Source organism: Bombus vosnesenskii, unplaced genomic scaffold (genome assembly GCF_011952255.1).
Source record: "Bombus vosnesenskii isolate JDL3184/JDL3185 unplaced genomic scaffold, Bvos_JDL3184-5_v1.1 scf7180000013357, whole genome shotgun sequence".
NCBI classification, from domain to species: Eukaryota; Metazoa; Arthropoda; class Insecta; order Hymenoptera; family Apidae; genus Bombus; species Bombus vosnesenskii.
This window is the reverse complement of record NW_022882991.1, coordinates 321,740-340,639: the sequence shown is the minus strand read 5'-3', so window position 1 is coordinate 340,639 and position 18,900 is coordinate 321,740. Positions and strand designations below refer to the sequence as shown.

Below are 18,900 nucleotides of genomic sequence, written 5' to 3'. Positions count from 1 at the left end.
TTAAAATTCGTTTAACAAAATATAAGAAAAAAATCGAACGAGTGAGAGATTTAAATGATATTTCTTTAAATCTAGCTTAAGAAGAGAGAATAGAATAATTATCACAGACGAACAAATGCAGAACAACGGTTTGTTTCACGCACTGAACAAAATAAGTCCCCAACTGACAAATAATAAAAAACAGAAATAATGCAAATTGAAATCTAGTCTATTTTTCTACGTAATACCGTAACTTCTTCGGAAAATAACTTTAAAAAAAGATAGTCTGAGAAATCCCAACAGTAATGTAATACACTTCTCCACTGTTCTTTCAACAAGTATCCCTACGGAATATCTACCGAAACCACAGAAGCAAGTGTCCATCGTAGCGACTGCGGGCACTTCTTTATCCAGCGAAATCGATCCTTTGCCAGCGAAAACAATTTCGCATCAGCCACCGTGACGATCGCAAACAAGCAATGAACACTCTCGATAGCACAAACTTATTTCTTTCGGTTTGATTCCCATTTGCCGATATTGAAGGAAGATTCGAATTTCACGAATGACTAAAATCTTGAACAACAAGACGACTGTGAACATCGTCTTCTCGACTGTCTGCAAGAAAAAGAAAATAAAGCTACGGCCACAAGCTGTGCCTTTTTGCAAAAAGAACAGGTACAAGGAACTGTCTTATCGTCGAATGATACAAGTATATACACAGGAATGTGATAATTTAAGATCACGTTAATTTCCTGATTTCTATGTCTTTATAACCTGACAGATCGAATATTAGTCTAATGATTATGATAGTTTAACCGAGTTAAGTCTGCATGTAAGTAATGTTATTAGTATTTTTTAAATGTTCCAGGAAAAGTACAAAATCAGATATTTAATCCCAAAACGAAATGGGAAGATAGGATTCATGTGAAATTGATTGCTACTACGTTGAATTTGGAAATTGCTCTTCCATATATAAAACGCGAGAAACCTGATTCTCCGTGTTTTTCATTCGAGATCTTCAATGGCAATTACGTTCCTGAACTTTTCTTAAACTTTCAAAGCATCTACAAAGGTATTAATTTTATATACGAAACGACATGTTCATCGTTGAATAAACCGATACACACACAACTAAGACACCGGCGCGCGCCAAATTCAAACACGGCAGATCACATTGCCCGGCTGTCGAAATATTATTCCAGCGATGTCAATTCGTCGGTGAAGCGTGTATGAGGAGCACGCAAAAAAGAAGAATGGGAACGACGGTAGAAAAGGAAGTCAGGCCTCCTTATCATCTTTAAATATTCGGCCTGTCACGCGGAAGAAGGCCGTGAAGCGGGCAAAAGGAAAGAAAAAGGGGGTGAGTAACGCCGAAAGGCGTTCAGCTAAGGTGACGAACAATGCCCAGAGAAGCATGGAAACTTGCTCGGCCCCGTTGAAAACCCTAGCTACTTTCCTTCTCGCTGTCGCCGTTTTTCCATCGTCGACTCCTTTGTCTTCTTCTTTATTTGTCTCTCTTATGCTCGCGACGCGTTCGAAGGGATGATCGAAGATGGTTCGCGATCGCGTGTCTATTTCTCACTTTTGACGTGATAAAAGCGAAAAGGAAGGCCTGAAACAAACGACAGAGGATAGCGCGGTGTTGGTTGGTTACAGTTTTGAGCGAAAACATGTAGATAGAAGGAATTTGTGTCTTGGCGAAGGATTAACAAGTTTGGACTGACGAGTTATGAGTTCGAGTTTCGATTTCGGATCTTTGGAAAGGTATTTGAATCCCTGGAATGCGAGACTGTCTTAGTTTGTTGGGAAAGTTGTATGATAGATGTTCTATTGACCATTGATGTTTAAGCGCGTGTATTCATGCTGAAAAGAAAATTAAATGATTATTTATAAAGGAGAAATTTGTCTACTTTATAGTTTTACAAAAATGTAAGATACAAATGTATTTAATAACAGATGCATTTTATTGTGATTTAATAACAGTTGTATAACGTTGTTAGTCGTCGGTTTATTTGAATATCGAGATATCGTTATTATTACATAAACAGGATTTATGCCGATAAATAACAAGATTCCAATTGAGGTTATTAATCGTTCTAGTCAAACTGGCGATACAGTATGGTAAAAATTATGTATGTATTTTGATCATTGAATATTAATAGCTGACTATTGGTTATTAAATGTAGCTGAAATATAGTCGGATACAATTCGTATTGTATTAATTTAGAACACGCTAATTCTATTAAAATAAAACACATTCTTCCTTGTATAAGTATTTGTATGTATACACGTATAATGTTTCCATAATGCTCTCGTGCACCAATTAATAATTTCATGATTATTTGCGTCTAAGTTTTAACTTGTAAGATACTTTTCATACTATGATAAGCTTATTACGTTTTCTTTTAATATTCCCGTAATACATTTTCCTTTCCATTACTCACGATTTATAAGAAAATACAATTTACTACCATGAAGACGTACGTTCGAGTCTAATTACCATTGAAAAAAAAGAGACGGAAGAACGTCGACGAGAAAGAAATCGACGATGTAAAACGTAAAAAGAGATCATGAGAGCGCCAGACTTGGATGGATCTCTTGTTCCGAGTATAAACTCGACCACCAACTCCTGTCAGTGAATGCACATTTCACTTCTACTACCCCACGTGTTTCGTGATGGTTGTATAAAACTTTTGGTCGCGTACTAAATTGCATTTCATACGGTGTCTCCCTGGTGACTGATAAGTTAAGTCATTACGTTGATAAATTATACTTGAATCTTTCGTTATTCGATAGAGTTTTTGCATTATGGATGATCTCTTCGTCTGGTCAACGGACCACAAATTCACGCAAGTTGTCGTCTAATTATATTTGACATGCAACATTCGCTCATACTTTTTCGAATTAATGACACATAAAAGCGAATCTCGCTGTGTCTGACTATGCGTAGTTCATACTACTGATACGTTCCATTGCATTCCGTTGTTACTTGTTGCCGTTATTTTTCCAACAATTTAACGATTTCTGCGATGAATACAAGATCTTTGAATTTTGATATCTCAACTTCAGTCTCGTGTTAACAAGCGAAAAGAATATCAATGTCTCGAGAGAAATAACTATCAGCGATATCTGATCTCTTTATATTTTTTAATATATTTTATAATATATAATATACTTTTATATATATACAACCTTGTTCTTAAGAAATACCTAAGTATCTTTTAAACTTCCTTTAATTATTTTATTTGACATGTAGTACATCATACGTTTGCTGTGTTAGAATGTACAACGATGTCACGTACATCATCTGGCGCCACAGAGTTATCAAGCATAATCATACCGAAATAATTTTATAAAAATATTTCAATTTTAATATGACACGTAAATAACGTCCATTCTCTGACTACTGTGTATAACTTTCTAAATCTAATGTTATTGCATTTTAGAATATAATTTAATATTTTCCAATGTCAACCTCTTTGTACAATTAATTAAAAAAATAGAGAAAGTTAAAATTCTTTATCTTGTATTCTCAAAAAGCGAGCGATATATCAAAGATCGCTTTAATCATGGGACATCTGTTCATCGTTAAATCGGAAGTGAAAGCCTTTGACCCGTCGAAAGTACTATCTATCTTCGTGGTCTTTACAGTGTTTCGAGACTATCATCGACGCTAATTCCTTTTCAACCCGTTTTAATTATCTCCCTTGTTAATTCCAGTTTTCAAACCGGCTTTGACTTGCGACTAAGTTTCAACTGAGCGGTTACTAGACCCTGGGGAATTTCTAGCGCCGGCCATTCTTTCCCTTCGTCTATGCTTTTCAACTTCCTTCGCCGCCTCCACGGACTGGTAAAAATTACATCAGACTCTGGTCTGAATTTTTGTTTACATGCAAATACAAAATCACCCTCGTTTCTATTCTGTAAACTTCTTTATTCGTGAAATCTCGTTTCCCCCTTTAGTCAAGAAGATATTTCCCTTCGCTCTTTTTTATAATTGCGTTTATTTATATCTTTTATAACTTGCATAAAATACAAGAATGATAATCATTTTTCGAATAAAATAGAAAGAGAGAGAATAAGAATAGGGAGATATACAGAAAATTCGAGGTTGTAGTAATGCGGGCACGAGACAATTGGGAGTTTTTAAGAGAATAGAATTGTCTAAGACGAAATGGAAGTCTCGTGGAAGATATTTGAACACCGGGAAACATTTACATTGTTATTAAAACATAATAGCTTATCCTTTCTACACGTAAAGTTTGTCTGAAACTCAATATTTTTACAGAAATATATGCATTTCGAATATAAATAGACGTCTATTTGAAATGTGATTGCATTTTGCAACATGTTTGCAATTTATTAAATTCGATTGTCCTGTTTTTGTAAGGAAAAACGAATAAAGCGATGCTACTTCCTTCCTCCAATTTCTGTTCTGCGAAAACGATACATGAATTTCTTTGTTTTATAAAAAAGAATGTAATTCAATATTCTTCTCGGTTTCACGTAATTTAATATCAAGTATCGTGAAGTTTAATTAAATTAAATGAACAAAAATTGGAAATCGATATTCATAGAATAACGTTAATAATAATAAACGTGACAGTATTTTTGCCATACTAAAAGCGATGACGAAGGAAAGATCAGAAAGATAAATTTACTGACTTTATTGAAAGGTCTACTCCTTATTATAGTGATATTATCAGCGATTCTGATTTATGAATCTCTTTATTCTATTTATTACGGGGTTAATATGTAGGAAAGAACATATAGTTGCTCATAGATGACTAATATAATCCGGAGACTATTACGCTTCATCGAATGCGATGAAATTTAGTTTGACGTGATCTTGGAGTAGCTAATTCATTGACCTGAATAGCTCTGGCCTGATTCAAAGCGCCCCATAGAAGAATCAAGAGAGGTTTTTACTCTTAATGATCAATTTGTAACTGACATTACAGTATCAATCACAGGTAAGATACTAATTTTGTTAATGGATAAAATATAGATTGAAATTTTCTTTACTATGAAATCATTCTCTTCCAATCTCTTCTTATTTAATTATTATTATTATTATTATAACGATATTGTAATGATCTATAACCACAGAATTTTATTTATAGTTCAATTTTCATTTCTAGTTTTACCACACGAAAAGGAAACGATCAATTGCACATCGAATCGATGTTCAAGAGGAATTACTATCTGAAACTAACGAGGGATGTCGGAAGCCAGGCGACTGTTAAAATACCGTGGCGTTCGAAAAATTCGGTCGAACGCGGCATGTCTGCATGTCCGTCGTATTACTTATTAAAAAATTTTCGTCCAACTAACGAGTCGAAACCTCTGCCGGTTTAGAGAAGCGCTTCTAATTCCTATCCAGAACTTACGAACGTCGTTTCAGAGTGGTCCATTTTCAGATTTTAAATCGTCGCTGAAGAGGAAACTGATCTCCACTACCCGCGTATGTTTGAATAATGCAAATGCGAATGTGTGAAACTGTGGAAACCATGTCCTGTGACGGAAAAAGATCGTTTTTTTTTTTATTATCATGCATGGCGAATTTTCATTATGATCAAAAGTAGTCATCAAAGTTCATTTATAATTCTATTTTTCACTTCAAATCCCGAGCTTTGTAATTTAGAGAAATATGGACTTAGAATAGAGTACTTACAGAGTGAACAGTATAATTCATAGAATTCATTGAAGATGACTATATTTATATAATAATCGCTGTAATTAATATAGCAGATGTAACATAATTAGTATCTTTTGTTATCTATGACTATGATTAAAGACAAGTAAGTTAATGTTTCTTTGTGTTTACTACGTCTGTTATTGATTTCAGGTTCGTATATTATCATATTCTTTTATGATGTTTGGAAACAATAATTGGCACATGATAATCAATTTAATGTTCACTCATAAAATGATACAACTTCTTTCGGCAATATTTAATCATAAATTGTAGCGTTAATGGGGAACGATAACGGATTACGTTTTGTCTGATGATGTACTGACTTATACTACTTGTACATTCTATTAGTTCCCTTCACTATTTCTCATCGTCCTTTTTTGAACATTTTAACGATTTCTATATGCAATTGAAAAGTCTACGATATTATCAACAAATATTGAGTGTAACATAATAAATTTAAAAACGACAAAAGTCTCATGACGTGAATTGATTAGCTGTAGATATTTACGCATTCCTGAGAAATTTAGATCTGCAAAAGGTATATAACATGCGAATATTCATTCTGGTATTTCAAGAGAGAAACAAGTCCCTATTCAGGTCTCAATTTTTCAAAAACATCCATTCCTTGACCATCAATCGCTCCTAAGTAAAATCAGAATTTCTCAAAAGATTTTAAATAAACGTAAATTTTCAGCGCAATTATATGGTTACAATTTGTAACCATATTACATTACACTAGTTTACATATCAGTTTACATATCAACCTCATTTTTCGACTCCGAAAATGTTCCATACTGGCGACCATCGATCTTGCTTTTTATCGAATAAATCAGAGCGAAAAAATGTATTATCAACATCACCGTTAACTGCAGGTTCCGGTATAGGTCGGCGGCGATCAATCTCGCTTGTCCATCGACCAAAAATTTAATCAAGATCAATTAATATCGTACGAGTAAAGCACGTCGCTTCCGTGCAAAAATATGGCCCAATGTCAAGTGTAGATAACGAGCGTGACTCGGCAAAATTACCAAAATACACTGGAGTATTCGAACGCCACGATCCTCGTCGTCCAATTAAAAGACTTTGATCCAATCAATGTTATCGCCTCGTGGAAATCTCGAGTTAATCCCACCACACGTACCTTGAAAACGATTAGGGATCCATCAGACCTTCGACCTTCCAGACCGCACGTCTTTTTTGAGTTAGGAATCAAGGGGAAACATGAGATTTTCACATCTTTCTTCTCAAAGCACGTTTACATTTGACGGATCAAATTTTAGTTGGTCGATCAAGTCGTTCAAAATTGTACAAACGAAATTTTAATCAAGTGGGAACAACTGTGATTTCTTGATTCAAACTTGAATTTTACAATTATTTATATTATTTTGTTAGAAGGCGTGCACGCCTTTTATTCGAAAATACAAAGCATAATTAACAAACGTATATCATTACGTTACGCTTCTCTGCAGACAATGCCAATTCAGATTACGTTATGTGTACGTCCAATTATGTTTATCGTAACACGTTAGGTGTGTAATATATCTTATAATAAACTGAATCTAAGTGCACCGTATCTTTCTCATTGTCCATGTTGCGTTGCCGATCTCCAGGCGCTCTATGAGCTTTCTAATCCTTTCCTTATAGGAACTTCGTTATTTCGACGTAAAATAATTTTCGACAATTATTTTGCGTACCGACTTTTACACGGGCTTTGAATTTTGTTACAACGATCTGAATAAACAGTAATCGAATAACATTGAATCAAATGACTATGCAGGTTGTCTCGTAATTTCCCAATGTAGTTTAATCTTGCGATATGTTAACAAAATATTGATGATCTTTTAACATACATCCATCGTCACACATTTCGCACTACAATGTAGTTGAAGTGAAGGAGACAAAAATAGCTATTAACGAATTAATAGAACGTATTGGTAAATTAATAGAATATATCAATAGCATACCATGTACAACTTCCGTTATCGAAAACTTTTCCATCTTGAGATAAACCTTCCTTCGATTGAAGAACTTTGGTTCGATCGAATTGTTCGATGAGAAATTGTCCGACGTAAAGGTGGCTTTACAAACGCGTCTTCATACCACGCGTTCCTATCTTACTTTCTCCCTTTTCACTTACGCCGCTTCCTGTCCTTTTCTCTCTCCGTACACAAAAGCTCGCCACTTGCATGATCCAATTTGCGGAGACAGAGAGGCACAGTGAGGTAACGGACGAGTCGTGCATCCGTGCACGAAAGAAAATTAATGCGGCTTGTACCACTTAACGACATAATTGAAGTGCCAAACCCCGTTGCTCTATCCCTCGCGCGTCGCGACGCTGGCTTCCTCTTGTTCCTTTTTACCGCATTCTACGTAGAATACCCCTTCGCGGTGCCGTGTTTAATTGCTCTACGTCTTCTTCTCTTTTTTCCTTAGCTCAGCTCTACGATTATTAAACCGTTTGGTTGTTTCCACCCGTCGTTTCTGATCTCATCCTTTTTGTCGTCTTCGTCACGGTTAGACTGTTGGTTTTTTTGTGTTTGTAGAAAATGTTGTTGTCGTTGTTAAGTGGATTCCAGAAAGTTTCTTGAAGAAGTGTAAAATTGCACGGAACGCACATACTAAGAAGCACTATATTATAAAATATCCAAAGTATAGCGCTTTCTATAATATTTGACAAGTAAACAATTTTCTACCAAAGTTCTATTAAAAAAAAATAATTTAATTAAAAGAGTAAAATGAGCCAACTGTCAAATTGAAACGTATATTACCTATACCTGTATTAACGTGTCAACAGGGTGTTAGGTTGTGAAGAAAAACACCGAAACAAGGTGCTAAGGAAACGAAAGTAGCGAAATTTGCGTGATCTTCAGCTTTTTGGGGTAAATTTGCTTGACACGTTCTTTTTACCTACTTTTTACATTGTATATTAGTTTTCAACCGAAGCTCAACATTCTTCGTGAACAATCCTCTTAAAGTTTCACGTACATTATAAATTCTATACTCGTTATGTGGTGAGAATGTATTCTTTCCAGCATAATTATAAGAAAGTTAAGAAAAAGCATATCACGAGCCACTCAGGGAGAAATCTTGAATAGGAACAGCGAAGAAAGCATAAAGAATCAGAGCTGTAAAACGAACGAATTTCACGAACAAGGAAGCTCTGTAATGACGAGAGAAATGAATAAAAGAATAAAAATTATAGACGAAGAATAGTGTTTGTTATAATTATTGCCACGAGATACTGATTACGACCGTAGCAATAAAATTAGAAATTAAAAAACAACTTTGTACAGGAAACTTTCATTTTCTCAATTGCTCAATATCACGAAAAGAAGGTTATTTCAACAATTTTAGAATATTTTTGCAATGTATCGAAATATCCAATTTCAATTACCATTTTTTCATACCTCGTAATAGACAATCGCAGACAACTAACAAAAACAACAGACAAATATTTGTAGCTACTAAATAATCTTAGAAATGAAACGACTAACAGTAAGGTTTCATTGCGAAACAGCGAATACACTCGTACTACAATCACCTAGCGAACATAGAATATTAAAAAAAGGAAGATAAAATTAAAGACAAAGAACTTTCCCAGAAGCATTTTCCCTTCCCGTCAATTTCTACTCATTCCTTTCCTATTTCCCTGAATTATCCACTTTCCACCTTTATAACTTTCTCTATTTATATCTCAACCGTTATCACATAAAGTATATCAACTATATGTTATCCTCGTGATTCAGCTACCCTTCGCCATCGTTCACCGTAATTCCTCTCTCTTTTTTCAACCGACCACTTTTTCTTCTCTTTTTTCGTCCATACGCTTCCGCGTTTTTTCCCTGTGTTCGCGATACAAAGAAAGTGGAGCGCCGAAAATAGTCCGACAGACTTGAAAACGGGGGTACGCGAGGGTAAAGAAAGTTTATTATGCTTGTACATGATGGTTTTCTGGCGGCAAAGACACGTGACGGAGAAGGGCGAAAGCGCTCGTTAGGCGAACGAACACGGAAAGACGAAACCACGGCACGTCAAAGAATAGTCGCTGAGGACCATCGGACGGTGCAAGGGGAAGAGCGAACTGGTATTTTTCAAAGAGCGACACTCACGATTCGTCTCCATCCTTGCGCGTATCAAAGAAAATTTTCGGTGAGAACGGTGGACGATTTTTGTAGTCGTAGAGATTAACAATCTCTTTATCGATTTTTTTCTTATTCTCGTGTTGATGCTGTGGGCAGGCAATCGAAGAAAAATGCGTCACGAAACAAATTATTTATTTCCTGATTAATAATATGACGGGTAGACAGACTCGCTCACGGACTGCAATATTCGTTACTCGCTCGCAGATTTATAATTGCCGATCGACGACTTCTCGGGAATTTTGATGATTGATTATTTAGAGGTAGACGGCAGATGTTCATGTTATTTTACATTTTTATAAAGAGAATCAAAGAAATAGAACCTACGTAGTGATTTATTTCGCTTACGAAAAACCGTGACGAGTACTAGTTTGTATGTTTCGTTTCCTTTTTAGAGTGCAGATTTTGCACGTTGTTTCGATCATTCGCGGAGAGACGCGATCGCGAGATATCACGTCAACGAGAGTTGTAAGTTCTCGTTACGATTGAACAATCGACGCCACGAACTGATCGATTCCCTTATTTCGATTATGATAATAAGGGTAGTTCAATGAAATCTCACAGAATCAACACAACTAAATTAATGTTTATTGCACAACTTATTAACTAGAAAATCTAAATGGAATAACAAAAGAAATGTGACTATGGAATGCGCGATACAAAAGATGTGTAGACTGTTTGGCTTCTCGAAACGTTCTGATTCTTTCTGGAAGGCGACCCCCACTACCTTCGGATCACGCCACCTTCTTTTACGCCAGATCAAATAACGGCCACGAATCGACGTTTCTGGAGGTCGCTCTGCTTAATGAACCATGCGCTTGCCACTACAATGTTTATTTTGCCGGGCAGCCGCGACGATCCGTCTGTGACATTATAGTGCCGCGACCGACAGTGAAGAATATGATCTATGGCAAGCCGCATGGCGTAACATCCTCCCCCCGTTGAGAGGGTACCGATCAAATTAGCGAGATGTGGTTGAAGTTCCCATCTTAGTTCGTCTCGGTGGCTAGTTGTTCGGGTTTCTCGAGATCGGGTTGAATTGGCAGTGGGACAAGCCTTTTGACGGCCCGATCCAAAACGCTCTTTGCCGTCTGAACTGTAGCTGTCCGGATGACACCATCGGCGCCTGGATGAACCTTGATAACTCGGCCCAGAGGCCAATGCATGGAGGGAACGTTGTCCTCTCTGAGGATGACGATTGTGCCTTTTTGGATGCCGTGTCCACCCTTGCTCCACTTATTGCGGTTGGTTAACTCGTTCAAATACTCCTTATGCCAGCGGTTCCAAAAATGCTGTTTAAGCTGTTGGATATGCTGCCATCTGGAGAGTCGGTTCGATGGAATGTCTCTGAAATCTCGATCACGTAAGCACATTAGTGAATCGCCAATGAGAAAATGTCCGGGAGTGAGGACTAGGAGATCGTTTGGATCGGTGGAGATAGGAGTTAGCGGGCGGGAATTGAGGACTGCTTCTATTTCTATGATAAGAGTATTCAATTGTTCAGAGGTGAGTAACTCGTTGCCGGCTACACGCCTGAGGTGGCGTTTAAATGACTTCACCGCTGCTTCCCATAGCCCACCGAAATGCGGCGAATGAGGGGGAATGAAGCGCCATTCGATTTGTTTGTCGGCTAAAAATGCGGTTACTTTTTCCTTGTGATCGTCCGATTGTAATAAATCGTGAAGCTCTCGTAATTCGTTGCTTGCTCCTCTGAAGTTGGTGCCGTTATCAGAATGGATGGTGGAGCAATAGCCTCGTCGAGCGATAAATCTGCGAAGAGCGGCGATGAAGGCTTCGCTAGTGAGATCGTCAACGAGCTCGATGTGTACCGCTTTAATTGCTAGGCATACGAAAATGGCTACGTATACTTTTATCTGACGACGGTTACGATCTCGTTTTTCCTTGATGTGGAACGGCCCGCAGTAATCGACGCCGACGTTTGTAAATGGGCGAGATTCCGTTACTCGCGCCTCCGGCAGATTACCCATCACGTATTCTACCGGCGGTGGTTGAGCGCGGCAGCAGCGGACGCAGCCTTTGATCGCCCGCCATACTTGACTTCGACCGTCAACGGGCCAGTATCTTTGTCTTACTGCGTATAACGTAGCCTGCGTTCCGGAATGCATGTGGATCTTGTGCTCGTGGTCTATGATGCGTGTTGTAACGGATGACTTAGGTAATACTATGGGATGTTTCTGGGCGAAGGTCATCGACGAATGACTGAGTCGACCCCCGACTCGCAATATTCCTTCCTTGTCTATGAACGGATTGAGTCGCGTGAGCTTACCCTTTATCGCCGCGTTCCGATCTTTTTGGAGTGTGCGAATTTCCTCGGAGAAATGGATGTTTTGCAACAATTTTATCAGTTTATTGTGCGTTATGCGTAATTCAGTAACGGTTAGGGGTGCCGCTCGGTTCCTTTTCTGTTTCCAACGGAGGCAACGAGCTATGATTCGTATCAACTTGGGCCAGGATGAATACCTTTGCAACAAACAGTAATCGGCGGGGTTTGTGGACAGACAAATCGCCCCCTTCTGCTCCGGTACTTCAATTTGCGGTGTTAGCGCCCATGTCGGCCAATAGCCTTCCGACTGGTAGAGCCATGCAGGACCGTGCTGCCAGATGGTTGGGCGCAGAAACTCTTCGGGTGTTTGGCCGCGTGATATTAAGTCCGCGGGATTGTCGTCGGTAGGAACGTGGCGCCAATCACGGATGCTGGTTTTTGTTTGAATTTCGGAGACTCTGTTAGCGACGAATGTTTTAAGGGTGTGAGGTGATGTATTGAGCCAATGGAGGACGATAGTGGAATCGGTCCAATAGATAGTTCGAGTAATTTTGTGGGATAGGGCTTGTTGTATTGTCGACATCAGGGACGTAAGAAGGAGTGCTCCGCTCAGCTCGAGCCGAGGAATGGTCTGGCACTTGAGTGGGGCGACTTTCGATTTTGCGGTTAAAAGTTGGGTCGAAACACGGCCGTTGGTGTTAAGGGTTCGAAGATAAATACAGGCTCCGTAAGCCTTTTCGCTGGCATCGCAGAAACCATGCAGTTCAATTTCCATTGCGGACTCGATTATTGCCTTGCGTGGGAACCTGACGTTGTTTAATAAGGGTAATTGGGCATAGTACCTTTCCCACTCTGTATGTAACTCGATCGGAAGTGATTCATCCCAATCGATTTTCGACGACCATATTCGTTGAAGTAGCATCTTGGCCCGGACAATCACCGGTGCGAGCAGACCGAGCGGATCGTAAATTTTTGCAATCTCCGAGCTGATGATTCGTTTCGTGACTCGAGACGGCGTGGGTTTGACTTCGACCGAGTAAAGAATAGAGTCGTCGGATGAATTCCATAACACTCCCAGCGTCTTCAAGGTTTGCGAGTCGCCCAAAAAATGTTGGTGATTTGTTTCTTCTAAGGAGAGTCCGTGTAATAAGTCATTATCGTTTGACGCCCATTTTCGTATGTTTAAGCCGGCCAGTTGAAGTAAATTGGTGAGTTCTGTTCTGAGCGTGAGGGCTTCGTCCTTCGTTTCAGCTCCGGTGAGAGCGTCGTCGACGTAGAAATCCCGCTGCAGTACCTGTGCTGCACGTGGAAATCGATGTCCTTCGTCCTCTGCCAGTTGCTTGAGGCACCGAATAGCTAGATACGGGGCTGCGGATAAACCGAACGTTACAGTGTTAAGCTCATATGTTTCTGTTTCTCCACTCGCGCTGCGCCATAATATCCTTTGATATTTCCGATCCTCTGGTCGTACGAGGAATTGCCGATACATTTTCTCGATGTCGCCGGTGAGTACGTATTGATGAGCGCGGAATCTAATTAATATATAAAATAAATCTTCCTGTAACTTGGGTCCTGTGTGAAGTGTATCGTTTAAGGAGGTTCCGGTAGTGCTTGGTGCCGATCCGTCGAAAACTACACGGAGTTTGGTGGTTTGACTCGATGCTTTGGTCACGCCATGATGGGGTAAATAGTATCCGTTGTCGTCGGAGTGGTTGTCATTGACCTTCGTCATGTGTCCCAACGCCAGGTATTCCTGTATTACCGTTCGATATTCTGATTCGAAGCGTTTGTCGTGCTGGAATCGGCGATTGAGTGAGGCGAGTTGTTTACTCGCCAGCGCTTTAGAGGATCCGAGTGACTGAAGCTGATCGTTGAAAGGTAGAGCGACGATGTATCGTCCTTCGCTGGTGCGTCGGGTGTGAGCTTGGAAGTGTTCTTCGCATCGTCGATCTGCCTCTGAGATATGTTTAATTGAGGGTCCTTCATCGATTTCCCAAAACCGCGCGAGGTCTGCTTGTAAAGTCGTCGTGGATGTGTGAAATATGTTTGTAGCGGTTTGGGAAGTTGGACTCCCCCCGATTACCCATCCGAATCGCGTCTTTTGCAGACGCAGTCCAGGCTCGTATGGCTGCGTGAGGTTGACTTGTCCCACACACATCGACGCGAGTGTTGAACCTGAGCTTAATAGTACATCTATCGGAGCTGGTAAATGAAATCGTGGATCGGCCAATTTGAGATTTTTTGGTATCTCAAGTGTCGAACGATCGATGGGTTCGCTGGGAATTAAGGTTGATATGATTGGAATGATAAGGAACGTTAATGTCCGCGTGTATGTACCGTCAGTGGAAGTGATCGTGGCCGTGATGTGTCGCTTAGAGGTCGTTGTCAAGGTATCTAGAGCTCCGATCGGGACCGAACATTTGTTTTGCCTTATCCTTAACGATTTTGCTAATTCCTCGGTAATGAAGTTCATACTGGATCCGGTGTCGAGCAACGCTCGACAACGGATTGGTTGCTGTTTATCATTCAAAATATTAATCTGCGCTGTGATGACTAGATCATTGGACAGTAATTCGGACGCTATTGGTTTGATATGTTCGGTCATGAACGGAGTCGTCGATCGTCGGCGTCATTGGTTGTGTGTTCGTTTGTCACTGGGCGGTGGACTTGCAGACGCGGCTGTTCGTGGTGTTTCCGATCTGTGGTCTGTTGTGTGCCTTTTGCGACGAGTGGGTGATACGTAGGGTGGCGAAGAAGGTGTTGTGGATCGGCTATTTGATGGGGAAGATTTCGGGCTGGACGTGCTGGAACGAGACCCTGAATGGCGTTTTGTCCTATGCAGCATTGTATGATGTCGTTCTCCGCATACGCGACATGATCCTGCGAAACAATGCTTCGTTGTGTGCCCTTTCCCGAGGCAGTTGAGGCATAGTGATGCCCTTTTGACCTCCCGAATGCGTTCGCGAAGGGATTTGGTTTTGAAGGTGTCACATCTCCAAATGGGGTGTGGTCCTTGACAGGTGGGGCATGCTGGAGTAACCTGTGTCGCCGTAAGTGCATGCCCTCGTGATGCGCGTTGACGGACAGGAGTAGTTTGTTCCGGTGATTCTCTTGTTTGTCTGACTGTGGTGATCGGTTTGGAGCTTCGTGCTAATCTCTCTAGGAAGTTTAGTAAATGAATGTACGGAGGCACCTCGTTATTGGGCAGCGTCATTTCCCATTGCTTTTGGATACTTAGTGGTATTTTCGAGAGGATGAGGCTGTTGAGCATAGCACTGGTATCGGGGTAGGATTCTCCTAATTTGTTCAATGCATATATGTGTTGTTTAAATGTGTGGACTAAGCGCCTTAATTCCGTTGGAGATTCCTTGGTTATCCTTGGATAATCAATTATTGCCATGCAGTGACTGAACGCTGTGTATCGTGGACATTCGAAACTTTCCTTGAGAACGGCAATAGCCTGACTGTAGTTTACATTACTAAGGGGTAACGCGTTTAAACAATCGGCTGCTTCTCCTTGCAGGGCGGACTGCAGGTAATGGAATTTCTGTATGTCAGTGAGACTAGGATTTTTATCGATTATGGAGGAAAAGGTATCATAAAACGTGTTCCATTTTTCTAAGCTTCCGTCAAAGGTAGGGAGCCGAAGATCTGGTAATTTAATGGATATCGGATTTAAACTTGCGGATGATGCACAGGTTGGAGGGTTTATGGATGTCGACGGCGAAGCTGTTTGCGCGTTCCTCAGAAGATTTTGTAGCCTTGTGTCTACCGCGACGTACTGATCCCTTATTTCGAAGCCGCGCGCTTGTTCCTCCTCGTCCAATACTTCTAATTCGAGTTGAATCGCTTCGAATTGACTCGCAACTTCGGTCAGTTGTTTCTCGTAATTCTTTAATAAGGAATTTTGCTGACTCTCAGATTGCTCGTACTCGTCCAGTCGATTCGATAAATATGTCAATCGGCCGCTACAATAGCCTCGTCTCCGACGCAGGGAGATGAGTTGGTCTTCGCTCGTCATCGTTGCCGAGGATAGGAGATGGTTGAAATAAGGAACGAGCTTACCTTACTGTCGTGCGGCGTGAGGTCGCGTGTATGTTAAGTTGTGAAATTCGTTGCGTTGATGATTGTCCAGCTGCGACGGAAGGCTGCGTGGTTGCGTTCCCTTGCCAATGGGATGTGCTTCTTCGAAGATGACGCGCCTGACGTCACTGGTTTCGCTGTAGTGGATGCTCCTGCTTCCGCTGCTGGTTTTGATAAAGTCACGTGGCACTGTGTGGTCACTGGTAAGTGCACTCTTCACTGGCACGTGATCCGGCTCGAAGGACCAAAATGTTTCGATCATTCGCGGAGAGACGCGATCGCGAGATATCACGTCAACGAGAGTTGTAAGTTCTCGTTACGATTGAACAATCGACGCCACGAACTGATCGATTCCCTTATTTCGATTATGATAATAAGGGTAGTTCAATGAAATCTCACAGAATCAACACAACTAAATTAATGTTTATTGCACAACTTATTAACTAGAAAATCTAAATGGAATAACAAAAAGAAATGTGACTATGGAATGCGCGATACAAAAGATGTGTAGACTGTTTGGCTTCTCGAAACGTTCTGATTCTTTCTGGAAGGCGACCCCCACTACCTTCGGATCACGCCACCGTCTTTTACACCAGATCAAATAACGGCCACGAATCGACGTTTCTGGAGGTCGCTCTGCTTAATGAACCATGCGCTTGCCACTACAATGTTTATTTTGCCGGGCAGCCGCGACGATCCGTCTGTGACATTATAGTGCCGCGACCGACAGTGAAGAATATGATCTATGGCAAGCCGCATGGCGTACACACGTTGTTAACGAACGACCCATCCTGGTTAGGTTTCAGATTGAGCTGAAGTTTCAAGTAACACACGCCAAACTGTGATTTTCAAACGCTGAGTAAAATAAAGTGCTCTGAAAAATGAATAAAAAATTTCGACACATGCGTGGAACAATTTCGAGTCGAGAAGAATTCCTTTGAAATAGTATACCTATTGTAATTTGATATCATTTATATATAAAAGTAGCATACGTTTTAATTTTCAATGAATTCTAGCTCAATTTTTCAAACATTTTCGAAAACTGTTTTAAACAAAAATAAAGAAAACCGTAATAAAAACTTGTCAAACAAAGTCTATGTTTATTTCTAATACTCTGACACAAATTCTTCAATTTAAGGTGTAACGAGATTTATCAATGTTGCAGTATAAAAAGAAGACAAAGATTTCATACATCGATTTTTAGCAACGCGCAATATTGCCACAGGTTTAAATAACTTTCCGAAACTATTTCTATTTTGCCGAAAGCTTCCAATTCCCTTGCTTTTTGTCTCGTTTTGCTTCTTTGGGGGCGAAGAATGCGCTCTGTTCGAAAATATTTAAAATCGCCTTTGACGATACTGCAATTCGTAACTCGCTCAAACACGAGATGAAAGGTAAAACAAAGTGAAAGACGAGTCTTATTTCGCTAAAAGTAATTAAAAAATTTGTTCTTGATATTTCACAAAAAAGAACATATCGATTATAGACGGATTTAGTGAAATTCAATATTCGTCTTAGTGAATATTTTTTCGTCTTTTTTCTGTGTTGTAAAGGAAAATAAGCGATTCGACGTTTTAATTACATCGTTAATAAAATAATGGTTTTTGCATTTACTATTGTGCAACAAAAGATACAAAACAATTTCAGTATAAAAATCCCTTTCGTTATTAATCAAACTTCCTCCTACATTTATTTTTTTATTTACTTGGTGTTTAACTTATATGAGACCTGTGTTTAACTTATATAATATCAATAATTGACGAATGCAATTATTTTTCACAATGTAAAGCAAAATACTTTGGAGCAAAAATACCCACTCTTAAATAAATAAAAAATTGCGTTCATCCATTATATCTCAACATACACTCATACACTGTGCACTATAATATTAATACACTTATTAGAAAATATTAAAACACCTACTAGTTATATTTATTGAAAAAACCAACAACATTAGCTATTATAAAGTATTATATGTATATATACAATGCGAATAAAAAAGCCAGAAAATAAAAGCATTTAATCTATACTAAATATCAGTAGGTGCTCTAATACTTATGACCGACTGTGTATATTACACTCTAAAAAAGCAACGTTTTTCATTCGTCATTCGTATAATCTCCAGAAAATATTTGCTTTCATCCGTACTGTATCGACGTGTACGTCAATGGAAATCTTCGACAGGGCGTGTCCTTGATTTTTGTTGGACGAAGGACTAAAGGTTTGAAAAGGATATCCACGTAGTTTTTGACTGATTTTCGTCTCGTTACCGCGATGAATTCATCGATCTTGACTCAACTACTTTTCTTCAAAGAAAGCTCGATGACTCTCTTACTAAGAGTGCGAATGTTTCCATGCAAATGCGTTTCATTAATTCCGCGTCTCGTCGGAGAAAGGAAGTGTTGTCAGTGAACGTGACAAGAGGTGGAAAGAGACTGATAGAAAGTCGAACGACGATGCAACGTTGTAACGGTAAAGGTAGACGATTCGTATTTGTTTCAGTTTTCATGATATTTTTTTCTTGACGTGTTCGCGTATATATTTTCATTCCATTTGTTTCATTTTCTAGTTCTTTTACTGTGTGTTAATTCCATTTGACGTTCCGTTTGGTTTTTTAACAGTTTTACATTCTTTGTCGGTTGACGCGTTGTAACTGAATTTTTATTCTCTTTGCATTGTTTCGTTTAGGAAATATAGTATTGCTGAAATTTTTGGAC

General features: G+C 39.5%; 2 protein-coding genes across 2 annotated transcripts in view; both read right to left on the bottom strand.

Moving 5' to 3' along the window:
* LOC117237093 (two pore potassium channel protein sup-9) overlaps window positions 1-18,900 on the bottom strand; it is a 163,592-nt gene that overhangs the window by 86,190 nt on the left and 58,502 nt on the right. The gene's annotated exons all lie outside the window — the stretch shown is intronic.
* Window positions 11,288-14,705, bottom strand: LOC117237094. Its single transcript, XM_033500720.1, has 3 exons — window positions 14,438-14,705; window positions 11,376-13,468; window positions 11,288-11,293 (listed from the first exon to the last, which is right to left on the bottom strand). The coding sequence occupies exons 1-3, from the start codon at window positions 14,703-14,705 to the stop codon at window positions 11,288-11,290; spliced, it is 2,367 nt and encodes a 788-aa protein (XP_033356611.1).

Bases quoted from the DNA above. Each gene is read 5' to 3' on its own strand.
- LOC117237094 (XM_033500720.1), bottom strand. From the start codon at position 14,705: ATGACCGAACATATCAAACCAATAGCGTCCGAATTACTGTCCAATGAT. The intron at 13,469-14,437 runs GTACATACACGC...GTTTATCCGCAG, and splicing joins CACGATCACTTCCACTGACG to CCCCGTATCTAGCTATTCGG.